Consider the following 25,038-nt stretch of genomic DNA (forward strand, 5'->3'; position numbering starts at 1 on the left):
GAAGTAGAAAGCTCCAGTTCTGAACTGAATGTGTTTTGGAAAAGCACAGACATTATTACCTGCCCAATTCAGTAGCTTTTGTTTAACTGTTATTCCAAATGCCTCAAATGTTACAGGAGTTATCTTAGAAGGTTAAAGTGTTATTCTAAGATATCCTTAACTTTCAGTGAACCCACAAGCTCCTGTTCTTTTATATGAAAATAGAGCAAAGTATACATACAATGGTTCTTTACAGAGAAAACATACAAATAAAATTATATTAGTTATCTACATCCCAAAATTCCATTTCTAAATTGTGATCACAAATATGTAACAGTAAAGTTACCACCTTAATATTTTTAAGTGAACAGTACAGTAGTGTTAACTATTATATTCATATTGTTGGGAAAATCAATTAGTACTCTTATTGAGAACAGTACTGAGAATCGTCAAAAAATTAAAATTAGAACTCTCATATGGTCCTGGAATCCCACTACTTGAATTTTCAAAGAAGCTAAATCAGTATGTTACAGAGACATCTGCACTCGCAAATTCATTGCAGCATTATACACAATATCAAGAAATGGATACAATCCAAGTGTCCTTCAACTGATGAAGGGATAAAGAAAGTATGGCACATATACACAATGGAACACTTATTTGGCAACGGAACAAATGAAATCCTGTCATTTGTGAGAATATGGATGGAACTGGAGGTCACTGTATTAACTGAAACAAGCTATGTCCAGAAAGACAAATATTGCAAAATGTCATCATGTGGAATCTAAAAAGGGTGATCTCACAAAAGCCGAGAGTAGGATGAATGATGGTTACCGGAGGCTGGGGAGAAGACAGTAGAGCAAAGAATGGGGAGAGGTTGATCAATAGTGGAAAGTTAGTTTGGGAGGAGAATCAAGTAATGGTGTGCGATTGATAGCAGCATGACTATAGATTACAACTACACATTTTACGTTTCAAAAACCTAGAAGAATTTTAAACATTTTTACCATAAAGAAATGATAACTATTTGAGGAGACTGACATGTTTAACCTGATTTTGACATTGTACAATGTGTACATGTATCAAAACATCACTTGTTACCCCATTAATATGTACGATTTTTATATTTTCATGTAGTAGTTAAAGGTTTAGTTTAAAAAAAAAACATATTAAATTTACCACCTTAACCTTCTTCAAGTGCAGTACTATTAACTACTAGTTACGCACCATTATCTAACACATCAATGAAAACTTTTCATAGCAAAACAAAGTTTGTATCCATTGAACAACTGTCCCCCACCCCATCACACTGAAAAGTACCTTTTAAAAGGTGTTGAGGGCTTAGAATTTTTTTTAATGGAAGCATCACACATTGTTGTTTTCCTACAATCATAGCATCATACTTAACTAGGATTTATAATAGATTTCACATAAGTCACCATAATATTATCTCTTTTTTTCTTTCTTTTTCATCCTTGCATTCTGGGGATTAAAACCAGAGATGCTCTACTACTGAGCTATAAAGTCAATCCTCTGTTTCTTTGGTTCTTTTGGTTTTTTGAGATAGGGTGCCATGAGATTGCTGAGGCTGGCCTTGAACTTATGATCCTACTGCCCCAAACTATAGGACTGGGGGTATGATTCAAGCAGCTGGAATTACAGGTATGAACCACCATACCCAGCTCAAAACCATATATTTGAATGTGATCAAATCTTTCAGTTTTTGAAATCATATTCGTTCAGGGACCTGCCAATTCTCAAAAGACAAGAAGTCATTAGTGTAAATGAGAAAGACAGATTATGTGTCAGCAATTTTTTCTTGTAAAAAACCAGAGTGAATATTTCAGGCTTTGTGGGCCACATGGGTTATGTTGCAATTATTCAGCTCTGCAATTGTAGAGCAAAAACAGCAAGGAGCACTACATAAGCAGATGAGCATGACTGTGTCAGTAAAAATGCTGTCACAAAAACAGGTGGCAGGAGGGATGTCTGCAGGGGGCCAAGGTATGACTACCCCTGAGACGGATCAAACAGAGAAAAAGCTGGGAAGAGGTTTAGAGAGGGACAGGACTAGGGAGCAAGAAAGAAAATCAAAAGAAGTATTTAGGAATGACTATTACCGAGAATAAGTCGCTACTTATGAGGCTGACATTGTCTGTTCCATTGATTAACTTTGATTGTGACAGACTGAAAAATCGATTTTTTTTTAATGACTGGTTTCAACACTGACTGAACTCTTGGCATTCAGTACATCAGCATAAATAATGGAAATATTGATCTTCAGCAAGTACCTCACAGGACTTGACTTACCTCAGTAATGGATGGAATATGACGGTAATGTTTCTGGCTCCAGGTTTGCAGACAAATTTTGTTCCTCCACCTTCAATTAAGTTGTCATCAGGACCCCCTTTCAGAAAAAAGAAAAAGAAGATAGTTAGCTCACTGGAAGTTTTATAAATAAATAAACTGGGCCTATATACCTGGGTGGTATAATGTCATAAGGACCATCTTTGAAAATTGTTTTCTTCAATATCTACAGAATTGTCTTAAGTGATTTAATCCAGCCTTCTCATTTGAATAAATATGGATTAGGATGTCTACTTGGGAATAAGAAAACGGAATCTAGTAAGAATTAATGCAATATTTAAAGCGACACCACAAGGTTATAACTCAGTTGAGGTTAAAATATATATCCCTTATCAACAATGTCTCTCTCCTCCTTCCTTGGGGAAGAAAAAAGTTCCACTCAAAATTTTTTCATGTTGTAAGGATTGGAGCAGAGGTTTGTATAAACCTACCTGATCATATTTCATCAGATCTAAGACCCCAATGGTTATAAAATATACTATTATTTTATGTACCACTAGAAAAAAAAGTCCTAAGAAAACTATACACTGTTTTCTTAAAAATCTTTATTATTTTCTTATTGAAAAGCTTCTTTGGCTTTTAAACTAAATGGATGTTTTCCATTAATCTCTCTTGCACATTCAATATGTAAATGTAAGAAAAACAAATTCCTGAGGCAGTCTTTTGGAGATTGAACCCAGGGACACATTACCATTGAGCTACATTCCCAGACATTTTTTTTTTTAACTTTTTATTTTGAGACAGGGTCTTGCTAAGTTGCCCTGGCTGGTATCAAAGTTATGAAATTCCTTCCTTAGCTTCTTGAGTAGACAGGATTATAGGTACACACCCCCACTTGGCAGGTTAAACCATTCTTAAAGCTTTATGATGTTCAAAGGCTTGGGCCTGGTTGCAGCTGAGTGGTAGAGCACTTGCCTACTTGCCTACCATGTGTGAGGCACTGTTCATCCTCAGCACCACATAAAAATAAATAAATAGAATAAAGGTATTGTGTCCATCCACAACTTAAAAAAAAAGGTTTGTTCTTCCAAATGAATATGACTCAGAGTTGTCAATGTCCTTGGGTTCTAAACAGTGTCATTCTTCGTCACCAAGAGTGTAGATTTTTAAAGGAAATACTCCACGTTGCATCTTCCAGTACTTAGTTCCAAGCAGGTGATGGCCATTCTGAAAAGTTTAAAGTTGATTCTTTCCTGATGCTATTAGAAGGTCTAAGGAGAAGCTTTTCCTTTACCAGCCAGAATTCATATTCCTTCCTCAAATCATCCTTAATTGGCTAATTAACTGAAACACTGAAGGGACAGGGTGCCTCACATTCTGTGGCATCATGATTATTTTCTGAAGGAAGATGGCCAGTTAGATGCCACTGATTTAAGATATTTCCTAATTTCAGAGAGTTCAGAATATAAAAAGATGTACATAACGTGGGATGTTGGGAGAAATGCTTCCAACCCTCCTCCTGTTTCTTTCCACTTAAAAATGAAATTCAATTAATATAATCCCTGACTTTTCTCTCCTGTTATCTACACTAGGGGCAGTGAAGTAATTCCTCTGATTGGTAAATACTGAGAAGGAATATATATGAATTCAAATAGATGATTTCCAATGGTTTCTAAATAATCTGAAGTGCTATGATTTTTGGTACTCGGTAATTAAATTCAGACCTGATTAACCTAACTCCAGTCAAGCAAATCCCTTCTTACAATATAACGAAGGCATGGTGTGACTGACCACCTGCATGCCTTGGCCACACTGAGCTGCCAACTGGAGGGCTTTCTCTCCTCCTACCATTCCTTTAGGTCCCTGTCTGGCACCAAACTGCCAAATACCCTCCCAAAGTTCACAATTACATTAACAGGAACTGTAGAAAAAACGCTGATGAACCTTAACACAGGACACTTCCAATACTCTTACATGTTAAAAGTTTATGTAACTTATTTCCACATGGAATGTAACCTGTTAGAAAGTCTTTATAGAAGCACACATTTTCTGAATGAATGGAGAAAGAGAGACCCATATGAGCATAACGTTATTAGAATTAGATGATAAAATATATATGAAACTACTTTTCAAACTTAAAAAGCCTAACAAACATAAGGAATACTCTCTAATGACAGTAATTAAGGAATAAAGATAATAAAACAAAAGACACAAAATAAAATGTAAAGCAGAGGAGTCACAAGAAACATGAGTGACACGAAGATTTGACTGTGAAATTAAAGGCACAATGACAGTCCGTGAAGCTAGAGACTAATAATCGTTTGATTTGGTGTAAATCTCCGCTAGCTACAGAATGACAAAAGCTGATTCACAAAGTGGGATAAAGCTAAATAGGATGTCAAGTTTGGGCAGCAATAGGAAAAGAGAGACTCTTCTCCCAGGATCCTAAAATTCCATCTATAGGATCCTGGTATACTCTCGCAGTTCTCCATCAAGTGCCAGCAACACTACATTTCATGTGATTTCCTCTTTATACCAGAAGTCCAAATCTTATAAATGTGTTCCCCAAAAGTATATTTTGGAAACTTAGTCTCCAATTCAACAGTGTTGGGAGGTAGCACCTTTACCATGAGAGCAATCATGAATGGATTAAAGCAATTATCCCAGGAGTAAACTGGTTATCAAGTGCTGCTGGAACCTGTTTCTGTCATTCTCTCTTTGGTTTTCTACCAAGGGATGATGTAGCAAAAAGTTCCCCTGCCCCTTGATCTTGTGCTTCCCAGCCTCCAGAACCATAATTCAAAAGGGTTCTGCTCATTATAGACTACTCAGACTTCAGGGAGAAATGGATTAAGACACTCAAGTACCAATGAACAGAACCCACCCAGTGAAAATATTCTTGACAAAAAAGCTGTCAGACTGAAAGTAAAGGCCAAGACCAGAGATTATGAGGTATGCGAGCCTCTGCCCACTGAGATCTACTCTAGCATTTAGGTGTTCTGGTTGAGAAACAAAACTCATCTCTCCTCACATGCTTTGCCCATAATCAAATCTGGGAGCTGCTCTCACGATTTAAGAAGCATGCTGCTCAATGCTGAGCAGAGTGTCCAATGGGCCAGCGTATTTCTCTCTTGCATTCATTGTGCTTACAGTCTAATCTCAACAGTGGAGGCCAGGTGATCAGCACCAGAGAAAAACACTCACTGAAGAAGGACGGTTGGAATAGAAGGGAATCTGAAAACAGCGTTGCAGGTAGAACACACAGAGAAAAGGAGGGAAGCAAGGTCCAGATGGACTTCCTGCTTTCGGTGAGGAGGAGAAGGGTTTGACAGACTCTCCCAGGTGACTGCAACCAGCACCAAGGCCATCTGACAGCATCTTAGTGCTCCCAGGCTAGTCCCTTCCTTCAGAATTCATTTGCTTCTCAGAAATTAGCTTCAAAATTAATTTATTCTTTGATTCTCCCTAACTAGGATTTGCTGTCATTGATAATGAATACAGTCATCTTAATCAAGCAGAAATAGAAAACCAAAGCCTCAGATAGAAATGGTAACAAATATTCTCCTTGAAGGAACCACAGTATAGTGGGAAGAATCAATAAGAACGTGTGAGATACCAGATCTGCTATTTAATTAGAAGTATAAGTGTGGGGAAAAAATTAAATTCTCTGAGCCTCAGCTTTCTCATTTATAAAGTGAGGGCTACAATAAAATCAAAGGTATGTGGTGGTGTTTAAATGAGATAATACCCACAAGGGCATGTACTACAACATGCAATATCCACTATATCTCAAGTAAATGGTGTCTACTTTTCTTTAAAGAATTTTCAAACTGTTAAGGATCTAAGTGACCTCTCTCTCTCTCTCTCTTCCTCTCTCTCCCTCTCTCATTCTCATTATTGGATATAAACTAGAAAAAAATGGTTAAAATTAACAGAAGTGGTGTTCTTGTTACTTTAGGCAACAAAGTACTATTCAATATCATTAATGAGACCAACTTTACCACAAATGCATAAAACCTGCCTGTTATTTTGGGACAATAATACTGCAGTGATAGGTTAAGAAAATTGATGGAAACATTTGCTGCATGACTGAATGAAAAATGTCTTTTTCTATTCTTAATTTTTCAATTAAAAGTAATCAATATCAAACATATAGATGCTGACATTACGAATACCTTGTACCAAGTGCTTAAATAAATAGTACAGAAATTGATAGTGACATTTATTAAGCTACAGAAAGCAGCAAGCCCCATCTGATATTTTTAATGTGTCCTGGATTTAAAGAACCACAGTGAAGGTGAATTCTTTCACAGTAAATCTTCTGCTCCAGAAATACAAAAAACACATACAGAACCATAAATATGGAATTCCTGATTGCATCAATAAAGAGGGTCTTTAATTGAAGAGTTGGGTATCTAAGAGTTCCCTGAATTCACAGCTGTCACCTTGCCAGATGGGTTCTTTACGTTTTTTAGCAGGTGCCTATTATTAAGGCATAACTTATCATTATGACTTTCTACAGTTGCCACTATACTTGTAATGGGTCTGTGGATGTAAGACTCTGGGGTTTGGTGTTAACAAGAAAATAAATGTAAAAGCCTTAGCCTTTCCTTCAAATGTGCTAAAGTTTAACAAATCAGGATTGGTTATGGTATTACGTTTTGCTCCAGGGTGACTTGTTTTGAGGCCCAGGAAGAAAAGTCAGGCAGAAGTCCTCCAAGGACAGAATCATCAACTCATACCTAGGGTATAACTGACAACTGCAAAACCGTTTTCTTCATGGATGGATCTCTTGTTTCTAGAAAAATTTCTAGCACATGATAACCACTCAATAAATATTTGTTGAATGAATACATGAATAAACAAGTGAACAAACAATAAAGCAATAAAGGTATATTTTATGGATCAAGTGATTTTACCACAAACAATCTTTAATACTAGTAGCTGTTCTTACATGAAATATGTTCGGTGAGAAATCCCAAGTTTCAACAAAGGGCTCAAAAGGTATATTGAGAAAACTGTATTTATTTGGGTTTGTGTCTGTGTCCTCTGTTCTGTACCACTGATCTACCTATTTTGGTGTCAATACCATGCCGTTTTTGTTACTACTGCTTTGTAGTATAGTTGAAGTTCTGGTATTGCGATACCCCCTTTTTCATTCTTCCTGCTAAGGATTGCTTTAGCTATTCTGGGTTTCTTATTCATCCAGATGAATTTCATGCTCTATTTCTGTAAGGTACGTCATTGGGATATTAATTGGAATTGCATTGATTCTGTATAGCACTTTTGGTAGTATGGCCATTTTGACAATATTAATTCTGCCTATCCAAGAACATGGGAGATCTTTCCATCTTCTAAGGTTTTCTTTAATTTCTTTCTTTAGTGTTCCATAGTTCTCATTGTAGAGGTCTTCCAACTCTTTTGTTAGATTGACTCCCAAGTATTCTATTTTTTTCCAGGCTACTGTGAAGGGGGTAGTTTTCCTAACTTCTCTTTCTGAGGATTCATCACTTACATATAAAAATGCAATAGACTTATGAGCATTGATCTTATATCCTGCTACTTTACTGAATTTACTTATGAATTCTAAAAGTTTTCTGGCAGAATTTCCCAGTTCCTTTAAACATATAATCATGTCATCGGCAAATAGGGATAGTTTGAGTTCTTCTTTTCCTATTCGTAGCCCTTTAATTTCTTTGGTCTGTCTAATTGCTCTGGCTAGAGTTTCAAGGACAATGTTGAATAGAAGTGATGAAAGAGGGGATCCCTACCTTGTTCCAGTTTTTAGGGGGCAGACAAAAGAGCCAAAAACGTACAATGGAGAAAAGATAGCCTCTCCAACAAATTGTGCTGGGAAAACTGGAAATACATATGCAACAGAATGAAACTAAACCCCTATCTCTCACCCTGCACAAAACTGAACTCAAAATGGATCAAGGATCTTGAAATCCCAGACCAGAGACCCTGCATCTTATAGAAGAAAAAATAGGTCCAAATCTTCAACATGTCGGCTTAGGATCAGACTTCCTTAATAGGACTCGCTTAGCCCAAGAAAAAAAAGCAAGAGTCAATAACTGGGATAGATTCAAACTAAAAAGCTTTCTTTCAGCAAAGGAAACTATCAGCAATGTGAAGAGAGAAACTACAGAGTGGGAGAAAATCTTTGCCACTCATACTTCAGATAGAGCACTAATTTCCAGAATATATAAAGAACTCAAAAATCTCTACACCAAGAATACAAACAACCCAGTCAACAAATGGGCTAAGGAAATGAACAGACACGTCACAAAGGAAGATCTACAAGCAATCAACAGATACATGAAAAAATGTTCAACATCTCCAATAATAATAGAAGTGCAAATCAAAACTACCCTAAGATTCCATCGCACCCCAATTAGAATGGCGATTATCAAGAATACAAGCAACAACAGGTGTTGGCGAGGATGTGGGGAGAAAGGTACACTCATACATTGCTGGTGGGGTTACAAATTAGTGCAGCCACTCTGGAAAGCAGTGTGGAGATTCCTCAGAAAGCTTGGAATGGAAACACCATTTGACCCAGCTACCCCACTCCTTGGCCTATACCCAAAGGACTTAAAATCAGTATATACAGAGATATAGCCACATCAATGTTCATAGCTGCTCAATTCACAATAGCCAGATTGTGGAACCAACCTAGATGCCCCTCAATTGATGAATGGATAAAGAAACTGTGGCATATATATATAATGGAATATTACTCAGTCATAAAGAATAATAAAATTATGGCATTTGCAGGCAAATGGATGAAACTGGAGAATATCATGCTAAGTGAAATAAGCCAATCTCAATAAACCAAAGGATGAATGGTCTTGCTGATAAGCAGATGAAGATACATAATAGGGGGTAGGAGGGAGGCAAAAATGGAGGAAGGAGGGACTGTATAGAGGGAAAAGAGGGGTGGCAGGGAGGAAAAAAATAACAGAATGAATCAAACACCATTACCCTGTATAAATGTATGATTACACAAATGGTATGCCTCTACTTCATGTACAAACAGAGAAACAAGTTGTACCCCATTTGTTTATAATAAAAAAAAATTTAAAAAGGTATATTGATTATTTATAGAAGAAAATCTTCCAAATAGTAATAAACTGATTATCCTACCATAGAGAATTACTTCTCAAAGAAATGCCTTGCTAAGATTTCATTACTCAATTATATTTTGTTCTTGGTTAGCATTAACTTTGTACCATATAATTAACATAGGTGCTAAGTGTTACCCCTGGATATGTAGAAAGAGGTAAGAGGGGAGAAAGGGATTCATATTTATCAAACAAATAACTAGGAAAGTGGCACTTGCTGACTCCTTTATATAAAATATTTAATTTGGTCCTAACGATATCCCTGCAATATTAGTATCTAACAGAGATGAAGAAACGGAGGCTTGTAGTGGGGAAGGGAGGTAAACGTCTTGCTCAAGGTCACACCCATAGGAGACTCAGTATTCAAACTTCAGGCTGTCTTCCCCGAGAAATTTTTTTCAGCCATGTTAGTATCCTATTATTTGTTTAGTATATGTTATGTTTCTGAAGTACTCAGAGGGTGAACAAGGGGATACAGAGGCGGGTGACACAAGGAAAGTTCAAAACAGAGCACTAACCCTGTTTTGTGATATTATCACACACAAAGTGCACTCCTCCACAGAGACAACGCCGACAGCAGCGTGCTATTCTAGCCAATACAAAAAACATACGGTGGACTAGAAGTGTGACCAAGAGCAACCATACTTCTTTATACAAAACTAATGAAGGGGCAGTGATTCTGAATCCCTCCCCTCTCATGCAGTCGGAGCAGCAAGACCATGTCTCCTGATCCCCAGCAGCAGATAAGCCTCACACTGTGGCGAAGCACTCCTTGCAGGGCCAGGGACCTGAAGGGAGGAAGAGAGGAAAGGGCGGGACCTCCAGGGAGGGAATTTTGGAGAGTTTATCTGTCAATCCCAAAACACTAAGAGAAACTCAATTTTTTTCTGTTATTCCTTACAAAAAAAATCTTCTCTGGCTGGCTTTTTATGGTCACCACATGTCATTCCCACCTCCCTAATCCTAAGGCCTATACAATGTCTTACTATTTCCTCTTGTCACACAAGAAGAGTGGAGTCCTACAGAAATCATCTCGGGAGTTTTGAATTTTAACAACAAAAGAAAAAGGGAAATACAAAGTTCAACGAGTGTCAAAAGTTTCATAATAGAAGGAGCAGTCCTAGTCTGTAAATGGAATAGACTTTCATTCCACCCTTCCCTTCCCTTCCTTCTTAAAACTTGTCTCTATTTCTCTTGTGCATGTAACACTTTGGAATCCGAAGCATGAATCTTGGGCTAGTACTCAGGAAACACCCCACCCCACCCCCAAACACCACAATTTAATATGCAGGTAGGAGCCCTGGGAGAAAAACAAGTGAGGGAGTAGGTTCTTGTGGCATTCAAAAGCATAATAAAGTAAGGTGACAAACATCACGCAGGATGTCACTCTTGCCTCTCACAGGCACCGGTGGTCCTCACTAAGTGAAGCAGAGTCCTTTTCGGGCTTTATGTAGCTATAATGGTTGCAGGAAACAGAAAACATCTTTCTTGCTCCATGTTCTTCCTTTATTAGGATTTGTTCAATAAAAAACAAACAAAATCAACAATGCTTTCTTGAACATTTTATCAGGGTAATTTCATCATACAAAACAGGGGTGGGGTGAAGCAGCAAAGAATTAGGAGCTCAGGAAAGTTCAGCAAATTCATGCTTAATTTCCTTAGTGGTTAGAATCGTAAGGGAAGTAAAATGAACTGAACTTTGAAAAAGAATGAAAGAAAAAATATTGATTAAGGATTCCTTGATAATTTTTTATGCTACCAATAGCCCAGCTGTGATAAACTATCTGGAATTTATAGTATCACTATAATTATATGACATTTTAGAGCAGTAAAGTAAGAGTGGAAATGACTCAGAGTCAGAGTCAGGGATCTATGGCAGAAGAAGTAGAGGGAAAATACTGAAGGTTCTGATGAGACGGAAATTCATGTGATTAACTACAGAGAGTGAAGCCTTGTAAGAAAAGAAATGAGGCTGGAAAGGAGTTGGCCCAAAAAAATGGAGGAAGCTGATACTTGGGGATCTCTACAAGGTCACAGTATTTAAGGCTGATGTCAGAATGAGAGAGGTTTGAAACTTGGCATGGTAGAGTATGCCTGCAATCCCAGCAACCTAGGAGGCTGATGGAGGAGAGCAAGTTTGAGGTCACATTGGGCAAATCAGTGAGACCCTGTTTCAAAATAAAATGGTTGGGGATGTAGCTCAGTGATACACCTATCATGACAGAAGCATAGGACTCAAGTCCTATTAACTCCCTTCCTCCCCCCGGAAAAAGGACAAAAGGAATGGGAGGTTGAAGGTAGATGGTTGGAATTATATCCCTCCTCACCTCCCCTGTAAGGAGCCACAAGAGCCCCTCTTCCAAATTAGAAATGTAGACGGGGAGGAGTAATTCTGATGTTTCATGTTTTGCGTAAGCAAATTTGGGGATAAGGGTAAGACACAGGAATGAAGGAAATTCCAAGGGTCTCAACATAGAGGAAAAAAGGGAAGAACCTTTTGATCTTCCTGGAATCACACGCAAGTCTAGGAAATAATGAAGATAAAAGGAGTCTAAATTGGGGACTACATACTAATGGGTTATTATGAGAAGGATATATACTATATGTTTTGAATAAAAAGAATAGTACATTATATATGTGTGGCATCTTGTATCTGCTGGAAATTTCCATGTGAGCAGACTGCTAGACACTGGATGACTCATCTTAATTCTGCTTTGAGTAAAACCATCACTCCTATATTTTTGGTTAGAGGCCATGAAATAATTCTTATAAAGAGGACTGGGATATAGGTCATGGGTAAAGTGCCTGCCCAGGCATGAGGCCCTGGCTCAATCCTCCCTCTTTCTCTCTCTCCGTCTCCCACCCCCACCCACCTCTCTCTCTCTCTCTCTCTCTCTGTCACACACACACACACACACACACACACACACACAAAATGACATCTTTTTGAAGCTCAAGAACTGAATACATTCTAATAAGTGAATTTTATAATAATCTGTTATTTATTTGGGGACAGTCTCTTGATGAAAAAAAAAAAAAAAATAGAACCAAAAGGAAAAAACACGCTTCCTATTTTCTTCTCAACAAACAAGTTTGGGAGGACAGGATGATGTGGAAAACAAGAAAATGAAGCCACAGATTTTCAGGTCAGTAAGAGCTCTTCCTGAGCCATCAGTGAACTGTGTTCATCAGGTTCTCCTCCATAAGCCCAAGTCAAAGAGGGATCCATTAGCAGCATGTCTGGAGTCTAAAATGGCATTCTTCACAAAGAGCAAAAATGTAAGACATGAGTCGATTACAAAAGGACCTGCAGTCTTGCATGCATATTTTTAAACTGTTGATCAATAAGGCACAAGGGAACTTTGATTGACCATCTTTGAGGGGCATTCCTATCTTAGTGACATTATCCTCCAATGAGCTTTATTTTAAGGCTACAGCAGGAGATTGTATTGATCTTTTCTTCTCCTTTCACTTTTTTAACTAGTTTTAATTACCTTGAATCTATTAAATACATTTTAGTTGGCTAATGGGGTATAGCTCAGAATCCTCATTGTGCAAAATGGGGTCTCTACCTTATTTATCCCATGTTTGATTTCTTTCACGTACAATATTTTTAACGTTGTAGAAATATCAGTATTTCATTTCTTTTTATGACTGAATAATATTCTAATGTGTGTATATAACATTTAATTTATCCTAATTTATTTAATTTATCCTAATTTTCATGAGCTAATAAGTTCATAGCATGAATAATCCTGCTATGAACGTCCATGTACATACAAGTTTTTGTATGAAAGTATGTTTTCAATTTCTTGAGTATATGAATCTGTTTAGCTTTTTAAGGAACTGCTAAATCATTTTCCAAAGAGGATATATCCCAATACTAGGGTATTTTAAAAAAATTTTTTTATTAGAGCTTAATGGTTGTACATAGTAGTTAGGGTCATCCCTGACAAACTCATACATGCATGGAAATAGATTTCAATTCATTAATTACTAGCTGTTCAACAGAAAATTGAGGGGCGTGGGATCAGTGGTCAAAAAGCAGGCACTATTAGTATTTTGTTTTTCAGAAGAAATTTTCCCAGCAGCACCAGCTCTCTGGCCTATCTCCTGCCAGGGTGGCTCAAAAGATCATTGAGAAAGATATAACGGATGACGGACACAACAGGAGCATATGGGATTGGTGCAACTGGGAACCTCGCCACTACCTACACTGCTTCCACCTGATCAAAACACACTCTGAGTTTTCTCTCTTTAATCAATTTCAAATTGCAGAAGTCTGAACTGTTCACTCAGGAGTGCCTGTTAAAATAAGCCAGAGTAATACAGAAGACAACAGACATAATGAAACTCCCTAATCAGATGAGACTACTTTAGTGCTCATACATACCTGACCTGCAGGTATGTTCGCTTAGTTGGAAACTTCCAATGGTGGCTTGCCAGTTGGGTGGTAGATTTATGATGCAAAGAAGCCTCAAAATGAGAACAGATTGAGCCCATTGGATTTATTTTGCCTATGAAATTGTCTACAAGGGAGTTCACTAGGAATGTTTAATGTATAAATATGTGAATCCATATTAAAGAAATGGTGTTGTTAAATGCTTTTATTATCTTTGCACACAGAGATGTGCTTAAATCTAAGTACTCCCAAAGTTGGGAAATAATTATTTTGAAGGAATCAATGTGACAAATATGAAGTATAATAATACAAAATGACTAAGAGAAGCAGAAGAGATGCAGGGCTCCTTAAATACAAATTTAGAGTCAAAATACAAGTTGCAAAACATAGTGGCATTTAGCTTACTGACAAAGATAATCAGTGCTGGCATCCAAACAGAACTAGCATTATTTCATGGCTCATTGAAAGCATCTGGATACTGAGGCACAGGTGGCGTTAAATAACGTTACCAGCAAACTCACAGTCACTGTTTAGGTTTAATTAGCAACAGTCAACTTTCCACAGCAAGTCTTATGACATTTTCATGAAATTCAAGTCAGTCTTCCAAGTCAGCTAAATATGATCCATGACATGGTCAGTAAAATTATAGGTAGTAGAGGCATTTGTTTTACTGTCTATGTGTAGAGAATAACATAGGATTGTACTTACCTAATGTCTAGCAAATAACTAATGAAAATAATCAGTATTTTACCATCTATCCAGAATGCCCACCCCGAAACTCTCTAATGACCAATGTTCTTTTATCCTCAGTGAAGTTTTATATATGTAACAACAGGAAACACAATCCTCTCCTACTTTTCTACAATTGAAATAGTGATAATAATCACAGGGAAAAAGGTAAGTTTTCTATGTCTGAAGTCTTTATCTCTATCCTTCACTGATTATAAGAAGATCAAAGTCAGATCCAATTTTATTTGCTCATATATCTAGTATACTTTTACTTTAGACTTATCTTCAAATTTTTTATTTTCATTTGAATAGGCATGACTGTTGTAAATCACATACCTAAAACTTTAATATTTTACATTTTGTTTGGCCCTAAAATTGCAATCCTGGTAATTTACTCTTAACCTCCATAAAAAATAATATGGAAGAACTAAAGAATTAATTGGCAAAACAGACATTCATCACAGAATAGTACATTAACGTAAAAAAAGAAAACACTTAAAATGAAAAAAATTGGCAAGATAAATCTAAGTATACAAATAAATGTACAAATACATATGCATATGTACATATACATAACTGGAATATTTTATGCCCATTAAAAGTACACAAATTGCAATAAGGCAAGAAAAAATATGAAACTATTACCACAAAAGTTTGATAATTAAAATCATAACACGAGATGAGCCTGTGTGATGAGTCTGATAATTGCACTCTTGGAAATGTTTGCTGATCTGGTAATTTTGCATTTCAATTCTGCTAAATCATGACTTCTTTTTCCTGTTTTGTACATTGTGTGTGTGGTGTTATAAGTTCATATTCCATAGAAATTTATCTGTAGCAATTCTTTAAGGACACATTTGAAGAGAGGTTCCACCAGAAAGCATCTGTGGCAGCTTCTGCTACTCCTCCGAAGGGAACTATCAACTTAAAACCCACTCTGAATTCAAGTAGCACTTCGAAATTTTCTCACACCAGAGGATATGTGTTTAGATAACAAATCTAGTTTTCAGTTCTCTAGGGAGTTTTCCTCCCTTCAGCCTACCATAAGATGGCTGATTTTCTTACCATCTCCTACAAGGGGCAGGAAGATGATAGGACAGGGCTGGTGTGTTCAGAAGATCTATATACTTTATGTGAACTATGGGGTGCTTTCTTCTAGTTTCCCCAGGTGGGGGTCCTGCCCTTTGCTTCTGTTCACCTAGGCTTCACAAGTTGAAAACTGGCTTTGGTGGCACTTGCTCTGTTATCTTTTCCTAGGCCTTATTTGGTTGGTTTCTCCAGAGTGCTGCCTTGCCAGCTCATCAAAGACACTTAATGGATTTTAAAGATCTTATCCAGCATTTTTAGTTTTTTTCAAAGAAAAAGTAATGGTGGTACCAGTCCTTTTGCAACCTATTCTTTTCACAAAGGTCTAGAAATAACTTTCCCCTCAGAATTCATTTTTCTGGTGAAAGTATCTTCAGATTATACCATATATAACTATGACTTTTTTGGTTTTTGTCAATTCTCATAGTCAAACTAAATAAGGATTCCAATGAATTCAAGAAAAATGATAGATTATAAGCAGAATATAGCACCTGCTCTAAATATTATCAGTTAACATGATACAGAGAAATATAACAATATATAATGAAAGTTAACATAGATATAAAATCAGATATTAGGGAAATAAATTTCTCTTTCTTACTTGATATCAAGTGATTTTGGGGCATCAAGTAAGCTGCTTAGTCTCTCTGAGTCTTCTATTTCTCATCAATAAAGGAAGGCAAATGAACCGTAGTGTGCTCTCAAGAAATCTTTTCATCTATGAATTTTGATTTCCTAGATTATAAAATTTCCTTTATAATGTATTTTACCCATTAGTCTTATTTACATTCTTTCTCATACTGCATAATCTGATAGAGTAATACTGTTGTCATCAAAATTTATTCCAATTATAACCACTGAAATAGCATATGCAGTAATTTTATTGAGATTTCTAAAAGAGAATGAACTGTATTTTTTGCTTTGGTATATTAGTTATGCTTCAGGAAAAAATAATTGGTATTATTTTGGGCTGACACTTTTATAGACCTATATGACTATTTTATGCTCTCATTCTTTGTTGGGAAATATTTCAGATTCTGCCCTGACTACCAAAAGAATTTCCCAATAGACCTACTATGACAATTTTATACTCTCATTCTTTCATGGGAAACATTTCAGATTCTGCCAAGACTACCACAAGAATTTCCCAACACAGAGAAATAAAATAGGCAAAAGTCATAGTGAATCTCTGAAATTTGTCTAAGATATTTCTGAATTATTTACTCCAAAACTAGCATCTGAATCCTAAACAAGTCACTATAATTGGTGGTTTCAAAAAAGCAATTCTGAAGGAAACATAGGCAGTGGGAAAAACATAGTGTCATTGTATTCAATAATCTATAATGAGTAACTCAGCATCTCTGTGCCTAGGAACAGGCTGGTGGTAAAATAAGCAAAATTGATAGACATAATTAATGACCACAGGAAGCTCAGGTTATGATTAGGATTTTAAGAAGACATACCAAAAATCATAAAGCCCTTATAAAATATAGCAAAAGAAAAAAAAGGCCTTCAAAAAGAGAACAGCTGCTCTTGAGTTAAGGAACCAACTTATGTAAGCATGATAAAAATCCAAGGGAGAAATCTGAAGTTACATTTGTTTGGTAGAGAAAATGTGGCATTGTTCCTGTACAAAGTAGCCTGATATTAATAATACAAGAAAACAGATTGGCAATGATAGCACATAATACAGAACTCTTAATATTGGTATTCAATAAATACTCCATTTGGCTGATCAAAACTAGTGACTCAATCACAGAACAAAGAAGCTACTTACTAACATTTTCTAAATACATCATGTAAAATTACTGGTACGACCTCTTCCTGGAAGAGTACTTTTCCTTTGTATTTTCTTTAAAGATTGGTTATTCTGCTTTTTAAATGTTGTTTTTCAAAAGTTTAAAATACAGACAAGGAAAAAATAAATAAAATACAGGCAAAGTTTTATTAGAAGAGAATGCACAGAAGAATCACTCGTCAATTTAGCTTAGGAGGGAGCAGAGACATGCAGAGGTCACCAACAAAAAGGCCCTGAAGATGGCGGAGTGACCTGCCTTCAGACCAGTGGCCTCGGATCACAGCTACAGGGAGGCTTTCTTCATCTCAACAACCAGTGCCACCGCAGCGACAGAGAACCAGGGGAGCAGGAGAGCAAAGACGGGAGGCAGAGTGAGTTCAAAAACAAGTGACAAGTGCTCCTTAAGAGCCATCCTGGCAGGGAGGAGGACAGCAGCCTTGGTCCCTCATCCAAGGCCCCATGTCCCCATCAGACTTTCACTCCCACCTCTCCTCCAGCCCTCCCACCTCTCCTCTAGCCCTCCCACCTCTCCTCCAGCCCTCTGCAGTCCCGTATTTCAAAACAAAAAGAATCCCAGTCCTTCTCCCCTCCCACTACTTCCAAGACCTTCCAGGCTACTGCCTTCTCTCTCCTGGATCATGGGTCCCCTGATTGGTCTACCCTTGCCCTTTCTCTTTCAGTGGGATCTTTGACAGGAACGTCAGAGTGAGACTGTTGCTACCAGAGAGTCTGATCCAACTCACGCCTCTCTAGGAGGCTGCAGAGCTCTCCCTTCTCCTTCAGAGTGGCAATACAATGGCCTCTAAGACTCTACCACCTGAGCTGTGGCTGTTCTCAATTCCTCTCCTGCTGATCCTTTCCTGCCCCTGCTCAACACAGGAGGCCTTCCTGCTCTTTGCAAAGGTACTCTGAACGCCTGTGTCTCAGGATCTCTGCTCATCCTCTTCCCTCTACCTGCCAACAGTCTCTCCCATCTGTAGGGTTCACTCTCTCACATCTCTCAATAATCTCATTCTCAGTCAACCCTTCCCTGGCACATGTTATAAAAGGAAAAAAAAATAGAAATAAATTCATTGGAATATTCAATTTAATCAGTAGAAAGCATGTATTTCTATATATCGACAACTAAATTTCCCAGAACTAAGTTCCAGAATTCTGATCATGATATAATTCTGTGAAAGAGGTAACGTACGGGAGGCCCACCAAAATGAAACATTTGCTGAAGCTCACAGCTCAAGCAGACCCATAAAAAACTGAAATCGCATACATCTAAGTGTCTGCATAAGCTTTTTTCCGCTAACAATACAGTTTTCTTAAGTTATTAAATATTTTTTATGAAAATGAGTATGATTATCAACATGGTAGGAAACTGGGGCACATTTACCATTCAATAACTATTTATTAGAAAGCCTGCTATATCCAGGCATTATGTTAGGTGTTGGGAAATAGGATGGATCAGTAAAGACATAGCCCTTGCCCTCATAGGGTAGGCCATGTTGTAAATGAGATTAGCCACCTCGGCTAACTGACATTAAGAATCAGGTAAATAAATATGTAATTATAAACTATCTTCCATGATATGAAAGATTAGACCAAAGTGGCAGGAGTGACATGGATGGGTGATCTCTATAATATTTATCAAGGGCTAATTTACCTCAAGATCAGGGAAAACCTCCCCTTTCAGGAATTTCTATTTACACAGAGACCTAAAAGATGAGTGCTGGTTGATCTCTAGAGTTGGGGAAGGTGTGTTGGAGGCAGCAGTGTGAAGGCACAGGCTCATTCAGGACTTAGAAAACAGCTGGGTGTGGAAGATTAGTGAAGAAACAGTCTGAACAGAGAGGGAAAGCAGGCAGAGTCAGATCACACAGGACCTGAGGGTCACATGAAGTAAAATATAGCTATATTTTTATCATAATGCAGTGAGAAGCTATTAAAGGTTAACAGTAGGGGAGTGATATGACTTAATGGAACTATAAGAAAATCAAGTGTCAAAAACAAAAGTAATCTCTGACACAAAGCCCTCCTTAATTCATATCCCGACATTTGCTACAAAATGTCCTCTCTGCTCCAGAGCAAAGTCTCTGGAATGTCTCTATCAATTCTCTCCACCAAATAGCATGTGGAGTCTTCAGCTTCTGGGACAAGCAACCATCATAAGAAAACAAAACCTCTGACCACTGTAATAAAAGCCAGCACACCTCTTGTTCCTATTTCACTGGCTAATTTCCTTGGGTGGTAATTATCAAACCATTCCTCCAGTATCCCCTCATGCCAACCTCCCAGCTGCTCCTCATTCAGACGTCCTTTTCTGCAGTCTCCAAAACTCCTCACAATTATTCCCTTTTTTTCCCATCAGCACTATTTCTCCACGGGCTTCTGAATGCCTGCTATTTACTCTCACAGGCAGGAGAACTGGCTGTCTAGACTGAGTGGTTTCCCAAGACATGATTCAACCACTGCATCTCCAACATTTGGATAATAACTGTTTAACAACCCTGACTCTTTAGGGGTCTGTCCCTCTGAGCTGTACCATCACACCTTCTTTTGCTACCATTTACTAACTTTTGTTCTGATTCACTATTTTCTTCCCCTAAATTCTTCCAATATTGAGGTGGATGACATCAGTATTAAAGCTCATGGCCCTCCAAACACATAGGCATCTAAGGGCTTTGACATTCTCCTCTCCAACGACCTGCTTCATTCCACTTTAGCCACTGTAGGAGACACAGGAATGCACCCCTCAGAATCTCCTTCAAGGAAGGGGTTGCTTTTGCTGCAGCGAGTGCTGTCAGCCTCAGTCTCCAGTTGTCAGTAACTTCATAGCCAGTCTCTGCAGATTATGCAGAACCTTCCTTGTGGAGGCCATGCCCTTCCTGGGCAGACCACGTCTAGTGACTACATAAACAAGAGGATAAAGTCCCACCCATTTCAGTCAAGTGGCAGGAAAGTTCTCATGGGCAAGATCCACTCCACTGATCCCTGCTCTGTTAGCATAGGCTGTAAAGGGCCTGCCTATCTGGCATTTCTCTGCCAAACTAACTTTCATAGTTGGTGACTCCTAGGAGGTATCTTTCACCTTCATCTCTTTCAGAGTCTGTGTCTAGAGAATCCAACCTGCATCAGTCCCTAATGTCCCCTCTGTCTCAACTGACCTCATATTACCATCGATTATTGCTCCAACTACAAATTTTCCACCCTCCTCCTGCAATCTTCTTTGACACCATCACTTCCAATCTACCGGGTCTTTTCTTGCCTTTCCCCATTTTGTCACCTTCTCTATTTTTCACTTTCTTCTTTGTTCAACCAAATTTCAAGCACTCTTGTCAATGCCACTTTCCTTTCATCAGACCAATCTGGGGAAGGCCAACCCTGGAGAAGCCCAATTACCTGCCTTCATTCTGTTTATACACTGCATGCTGGCCAGCTAAAACAGGGCCTTCAACTCTACCCTGATTATCCACCACATTTCTGCAGATAATTCCCTCGACAACAACTATATCCGCCCTTCTCCATTCTCAAACTCCAGTCTTCACTACGAGCTCCCTCACTCTTTTTTCTTTATACAGATGTCAACAAGTTGGACATCCTTTACTTTCCCATTTGCAGAAAAATCAATATTTCCACATCTACGCCCACTCTAGCCGTCTTCTCAGAACTTTGAACAGAGCTCACCCAACCTAACACTAATACCTAAGAGTCTTAGAACAATTTTAAACTTACTATAAAAATGAAAATTCAGTCTCTCTCAAAATAACTAGAGAAATAAGTTGATAACACCCATGAAACTCTGACAGAAATGTGATATTATTTAATGAGGTGTGACTATAAAGTATAAGACAAGTTCCATAAGTCAGATTTACTTTGGCTAAATTTATTCTTATTACTTATAAAACCAACAATAAATTATTTGGAAATTATAATATGAGAAGAATAAAAAACATAATAAAATATGTAACACACTAAATTCTCTCTCTCTCTCTCTCTCTCTCTCTCTCTCCCCTCTTGTTGGACCTAAGCAATGGAGAATGCTCATTACATATTCAATTCATATGCTACAGTCAAGTGGTTCAACCTAGAGAAAGGCAAACCTGTATGTCTGTAAGTAGGAAAGTATCAAAGTCAAATCTTTATTTATTAAAAATTCTGCCTCTAAATAAGTCTCTGGTGGATAATTCTTCAGAGAGTCAGGCAACATGTCCAGGGCTCTTAACCTTTGTGGGGTCACCAAAGTTTTTCAGAATCTTATCTAAACTATGGATTCCCTACTTAGAAAAATATGCATACAAAAGAAGACAACATTTTATAAACAGTTCCAGGAAGTACATAGACAGTCTTAAGAGCAGAATCCCCAGGTGTAACTAGTAGAGTTTCTGGAATCACAAATTCAAATATTGGAGTCAAACTCTAACTCCACTATTTCCTCTGTCCTTGTTTGATGTATGTGTCCTTGGTCCAGATATTTAAACTTTTCCAACCTTATTTACTTGTCTATAAACAGATAATAATACCTTCCTTACCCTCATGGATTTTTTTATAGGGAACAATTAAATGTGTGGGGAACTTGCTATAATTTTTTTGGTAAAATTATAATTACAAATGCTAGTTATTATAACATAGAAACACGGATATAAGAATTTTGCTAATTTCCCCTATGAAGAAGTTGTAAGAGTCAAATCCTTACGGGAAAGCAGGTTAAATTTTTATACTTTTATTCTAGTATTAAAAAAATAGTAGAATAAATGGGAACAACTGAATTAGAAGAATGGAGGTGTGGGAAGGAATATGATGACAAACTTCAGATATGTCAAGTGCTATGTATGAAAAAGGAGTGAAGATCATTTTCTGTGGTCTTAGAAGAGAAAATGAAGACAAATAGGTGTGAACCTTCAGTTAGGAGGAATTAGTAGGCTACAACAATTTGAAATATATTATGAAAGAACTAGAAGAGTTCAAAGGTTCCCAACACATAGAAATAATAAATGTTTAAGCATATGGAAATGCTAGTTACCCTGATTTGATCATCACTCATTAAACATTGAACACATGTATCAATATCATACTGCAACCCAAAATGCTGTACAAATATTATCTGTTAATCAAAAAAATTTTAAAGTGTAGATCTGTTTTTATTAAAGTAAAAACCTGCTAAACATTAAAAAGGTATAGAAAAGTAATGACTTGGAAGGTAGTTTCTTCCTTATAACTTAAGTCATTGTTTGTTTTTCCAAAGTGGAGCAAGAGATCATTGTCATGATATCATAAATAAGATTTAAAGCACAGATTGGAAAATAAGAAACAATTACAATAGTGAGATTCTGGAATTTCATAAAATGTCTTGGAATTAAACACATAAATAGTAAGTCACAGACCATCACCAAGGATTTTACAGGAGTCAACTACTCTAAAGAATTACCATTATATTCTGTCCTAGTCACATAGGATCATAAAAAAGGAAAGAAATTTATAACATGTCTAATCATATCTAATTATATTAAGAACGAAAAGGAATATTGCACACATAAAAGAGCAAATGATCATAAAAAAATGGAACAGTTTTTTAAAAAAGAAAAGTCTAAGAGTACAGAAAAAAATAGTGTTCAGGTCTCTCATTACATAGGTAAAAAGTTTTCATGGATTATAACCACTGGAATATTGGTTAATATTTGATAATCAGCTTTCTAAGAAGAGCAGGAACCTTGATTCATAGTATTTGCTGATTTCTATGGTGCAAATACTCCCCATTAAGGCCAATTTCAAGCAACCAAGATGGTGTCACTGAATGGAAAGATGTGACATTCGCTCCCGTGAGCCACTTTGAGTCTGCTCTATGACACTAATGATTTTATAGCTATTCTCTTGATTCTTATTACATAAACTTTATCATCGCTTCCCCCAAAACTTCGCATGTAGGGTAGTGATTCCATTTCTATAAATATAGGCTTTCCTCATTTTGGTTATAACTGTTTTTTAAATTTGTATTTATATGTCAATGTAAGAGTTGAAGTCATGGGAAAATATTCCTTTATTAATGTTCCTCCTCAGCTACAGACCTTGTGATTATCACACGCAGAGGGACAGTCAGTGACTGCTGCAGAGCTATTGTGAATTAATAATATCAGAAAATTATTACTATGTTTCAACTTATTACAGGCACGATAAACATTTAATTGGAATATGCTAGATTTATAAAAGTCCAAAAAATAATTGGTATAAATATCCAAATCAAGACCTAAAAAGCTATAAGGTTAGTTTAAGTATGCAAAAATCTACATATAGAATAAAATGAAGGAGTTCTGTAATTTTCATATTGGATTTCACACAACAAAAAATATTTCTTTTCTACTGACTTCTTTTAATTAGTAAATCCTAAATGAAAGTAAAATGTATAATGAGAGTTCATTATACTTCCATGAGACTAAGGACAATATTAAACAGTTGTAGAAATTGATGCTACCTTAGAAAGTACATTTATATTTTAAAGATGCATATTAGGATGTAGGAGTAAATGTCATGACATCTGAGAATTGCATTAAGATGCTTCAACAAGAATAAAAATGAAAGTAGAAAATGAAGGAAATGTAGTAAAATGTAGAAAACTGCAATATTAAATGTGCATAATGTGGAAGTCATATGTATCTTGTTTACCAACATTTGTGCTTGTTTTGAAATTCTTCCAAAAATAAATAAATAAAACGTCTAGAAATACAGTAGTAACGGTTAACATAGATAATAATCACTTATTAATTTTCCCTGGACCCACTAGCATCTTTAGTAAGAAATTCCCCTAAACCCTGCTGCAGCATGTTTGAATAATGTATTTATTTTTATTATTATTTAACAAGTGAAGAATAGTTAATAAAATTTCACTACTCAGGTCCAACTTGCTGATGGCCCCCTCCAATGAAGAGCGCTTTGAAGAAGCCACTGGTCTTCCCAGGGCTCTGTTTTGACAGCAGAGTTGACTGTCACTATGTTTACAACATTAATTGCTCTCCTATTAAAGTAACTCCTTCAAGGTAAACACCTGTCTTCAGACATTTTGGATTCCTTTTGCTTAGCGCAAGCCTGGCAAGCAGCACATACCTAGGAAGCCAAACGCAAGGCAGAGCAGAAGACCTGCTAGCATGACATTCAGTGCACCTCGTCAGAAGCTCTCAGTGTGACAGGAGTGGCTTAGGGGTGGCAGGCAATGGTCTCCAAGGAACCTGTCTAAAGGATTCACCTGACATATGCTGATAGCACCTCTCCAAATTCACAGCAGGTTGAAGACAAAACCTCACAATTGGGTATAAGATGGTTACAAGTTTACAACTGAGGAAAACTTTAAATTCTGGGCCCAGAACAAATTACTGCTTTGCCTAACTAGGTTCATGCAGCTCATATGTTAATATTTTATTTCATCTTTATTTTCAGAGCTTTTCTGAGACAGTTAAAATGTGTTGCCCTCTCCTTGCCCAGGAACTGTGACCATCTTGAAGGTAAAGTCTTTTATCCCATCTTTCAGGAGAATGCCTAACCTGCCGATAGTCTTCACCATTCAATGAATGTAATAAATATAAAACCATACTGAGAAGGTAGAAAATTAACATAAATTCAATGGAGAAATTAAC

At 37.1% G+C, this 25,038-nt stretch overlaps 1 protein-coding gene across 1 annotated transcript in view; it reads right to left on the reverse strand.

Annotated features, from left to right (window-relative positions):
* Positions 1-25,038, reverse strand: part of Exoc4 (exocyst complex component 4) — a 778,625-nt gene that overhangs the window by 418,812 nt on the left and 334,775 nt on the right. Inside the window, exon 10 of the mRNA XM_047560350.1 lies at positions 2,290-2,386. Coding sequence (XP_047416306.1) covers positions 2,290-2,386 — 97 coding nt within the window. The remainder of the gene's footprint in view (positions 1-2,289; positions 2,387-25,038) is intronic.

Source organism: Sciurus carolinensis, chromosome 8 (assembly GCF_902686445.1).
Source record: "Sciurus carolinensis chromosome 8, mSciCar1.2, whole genome shotgun sequence".
NCBI classification, from domain to species: domain Eukaryota; kingdom Metazoa; phylum Chordata; class Mammalia; order Rodentia; family Sciuridae; genus Sciurus; species Sciurus carolinensis.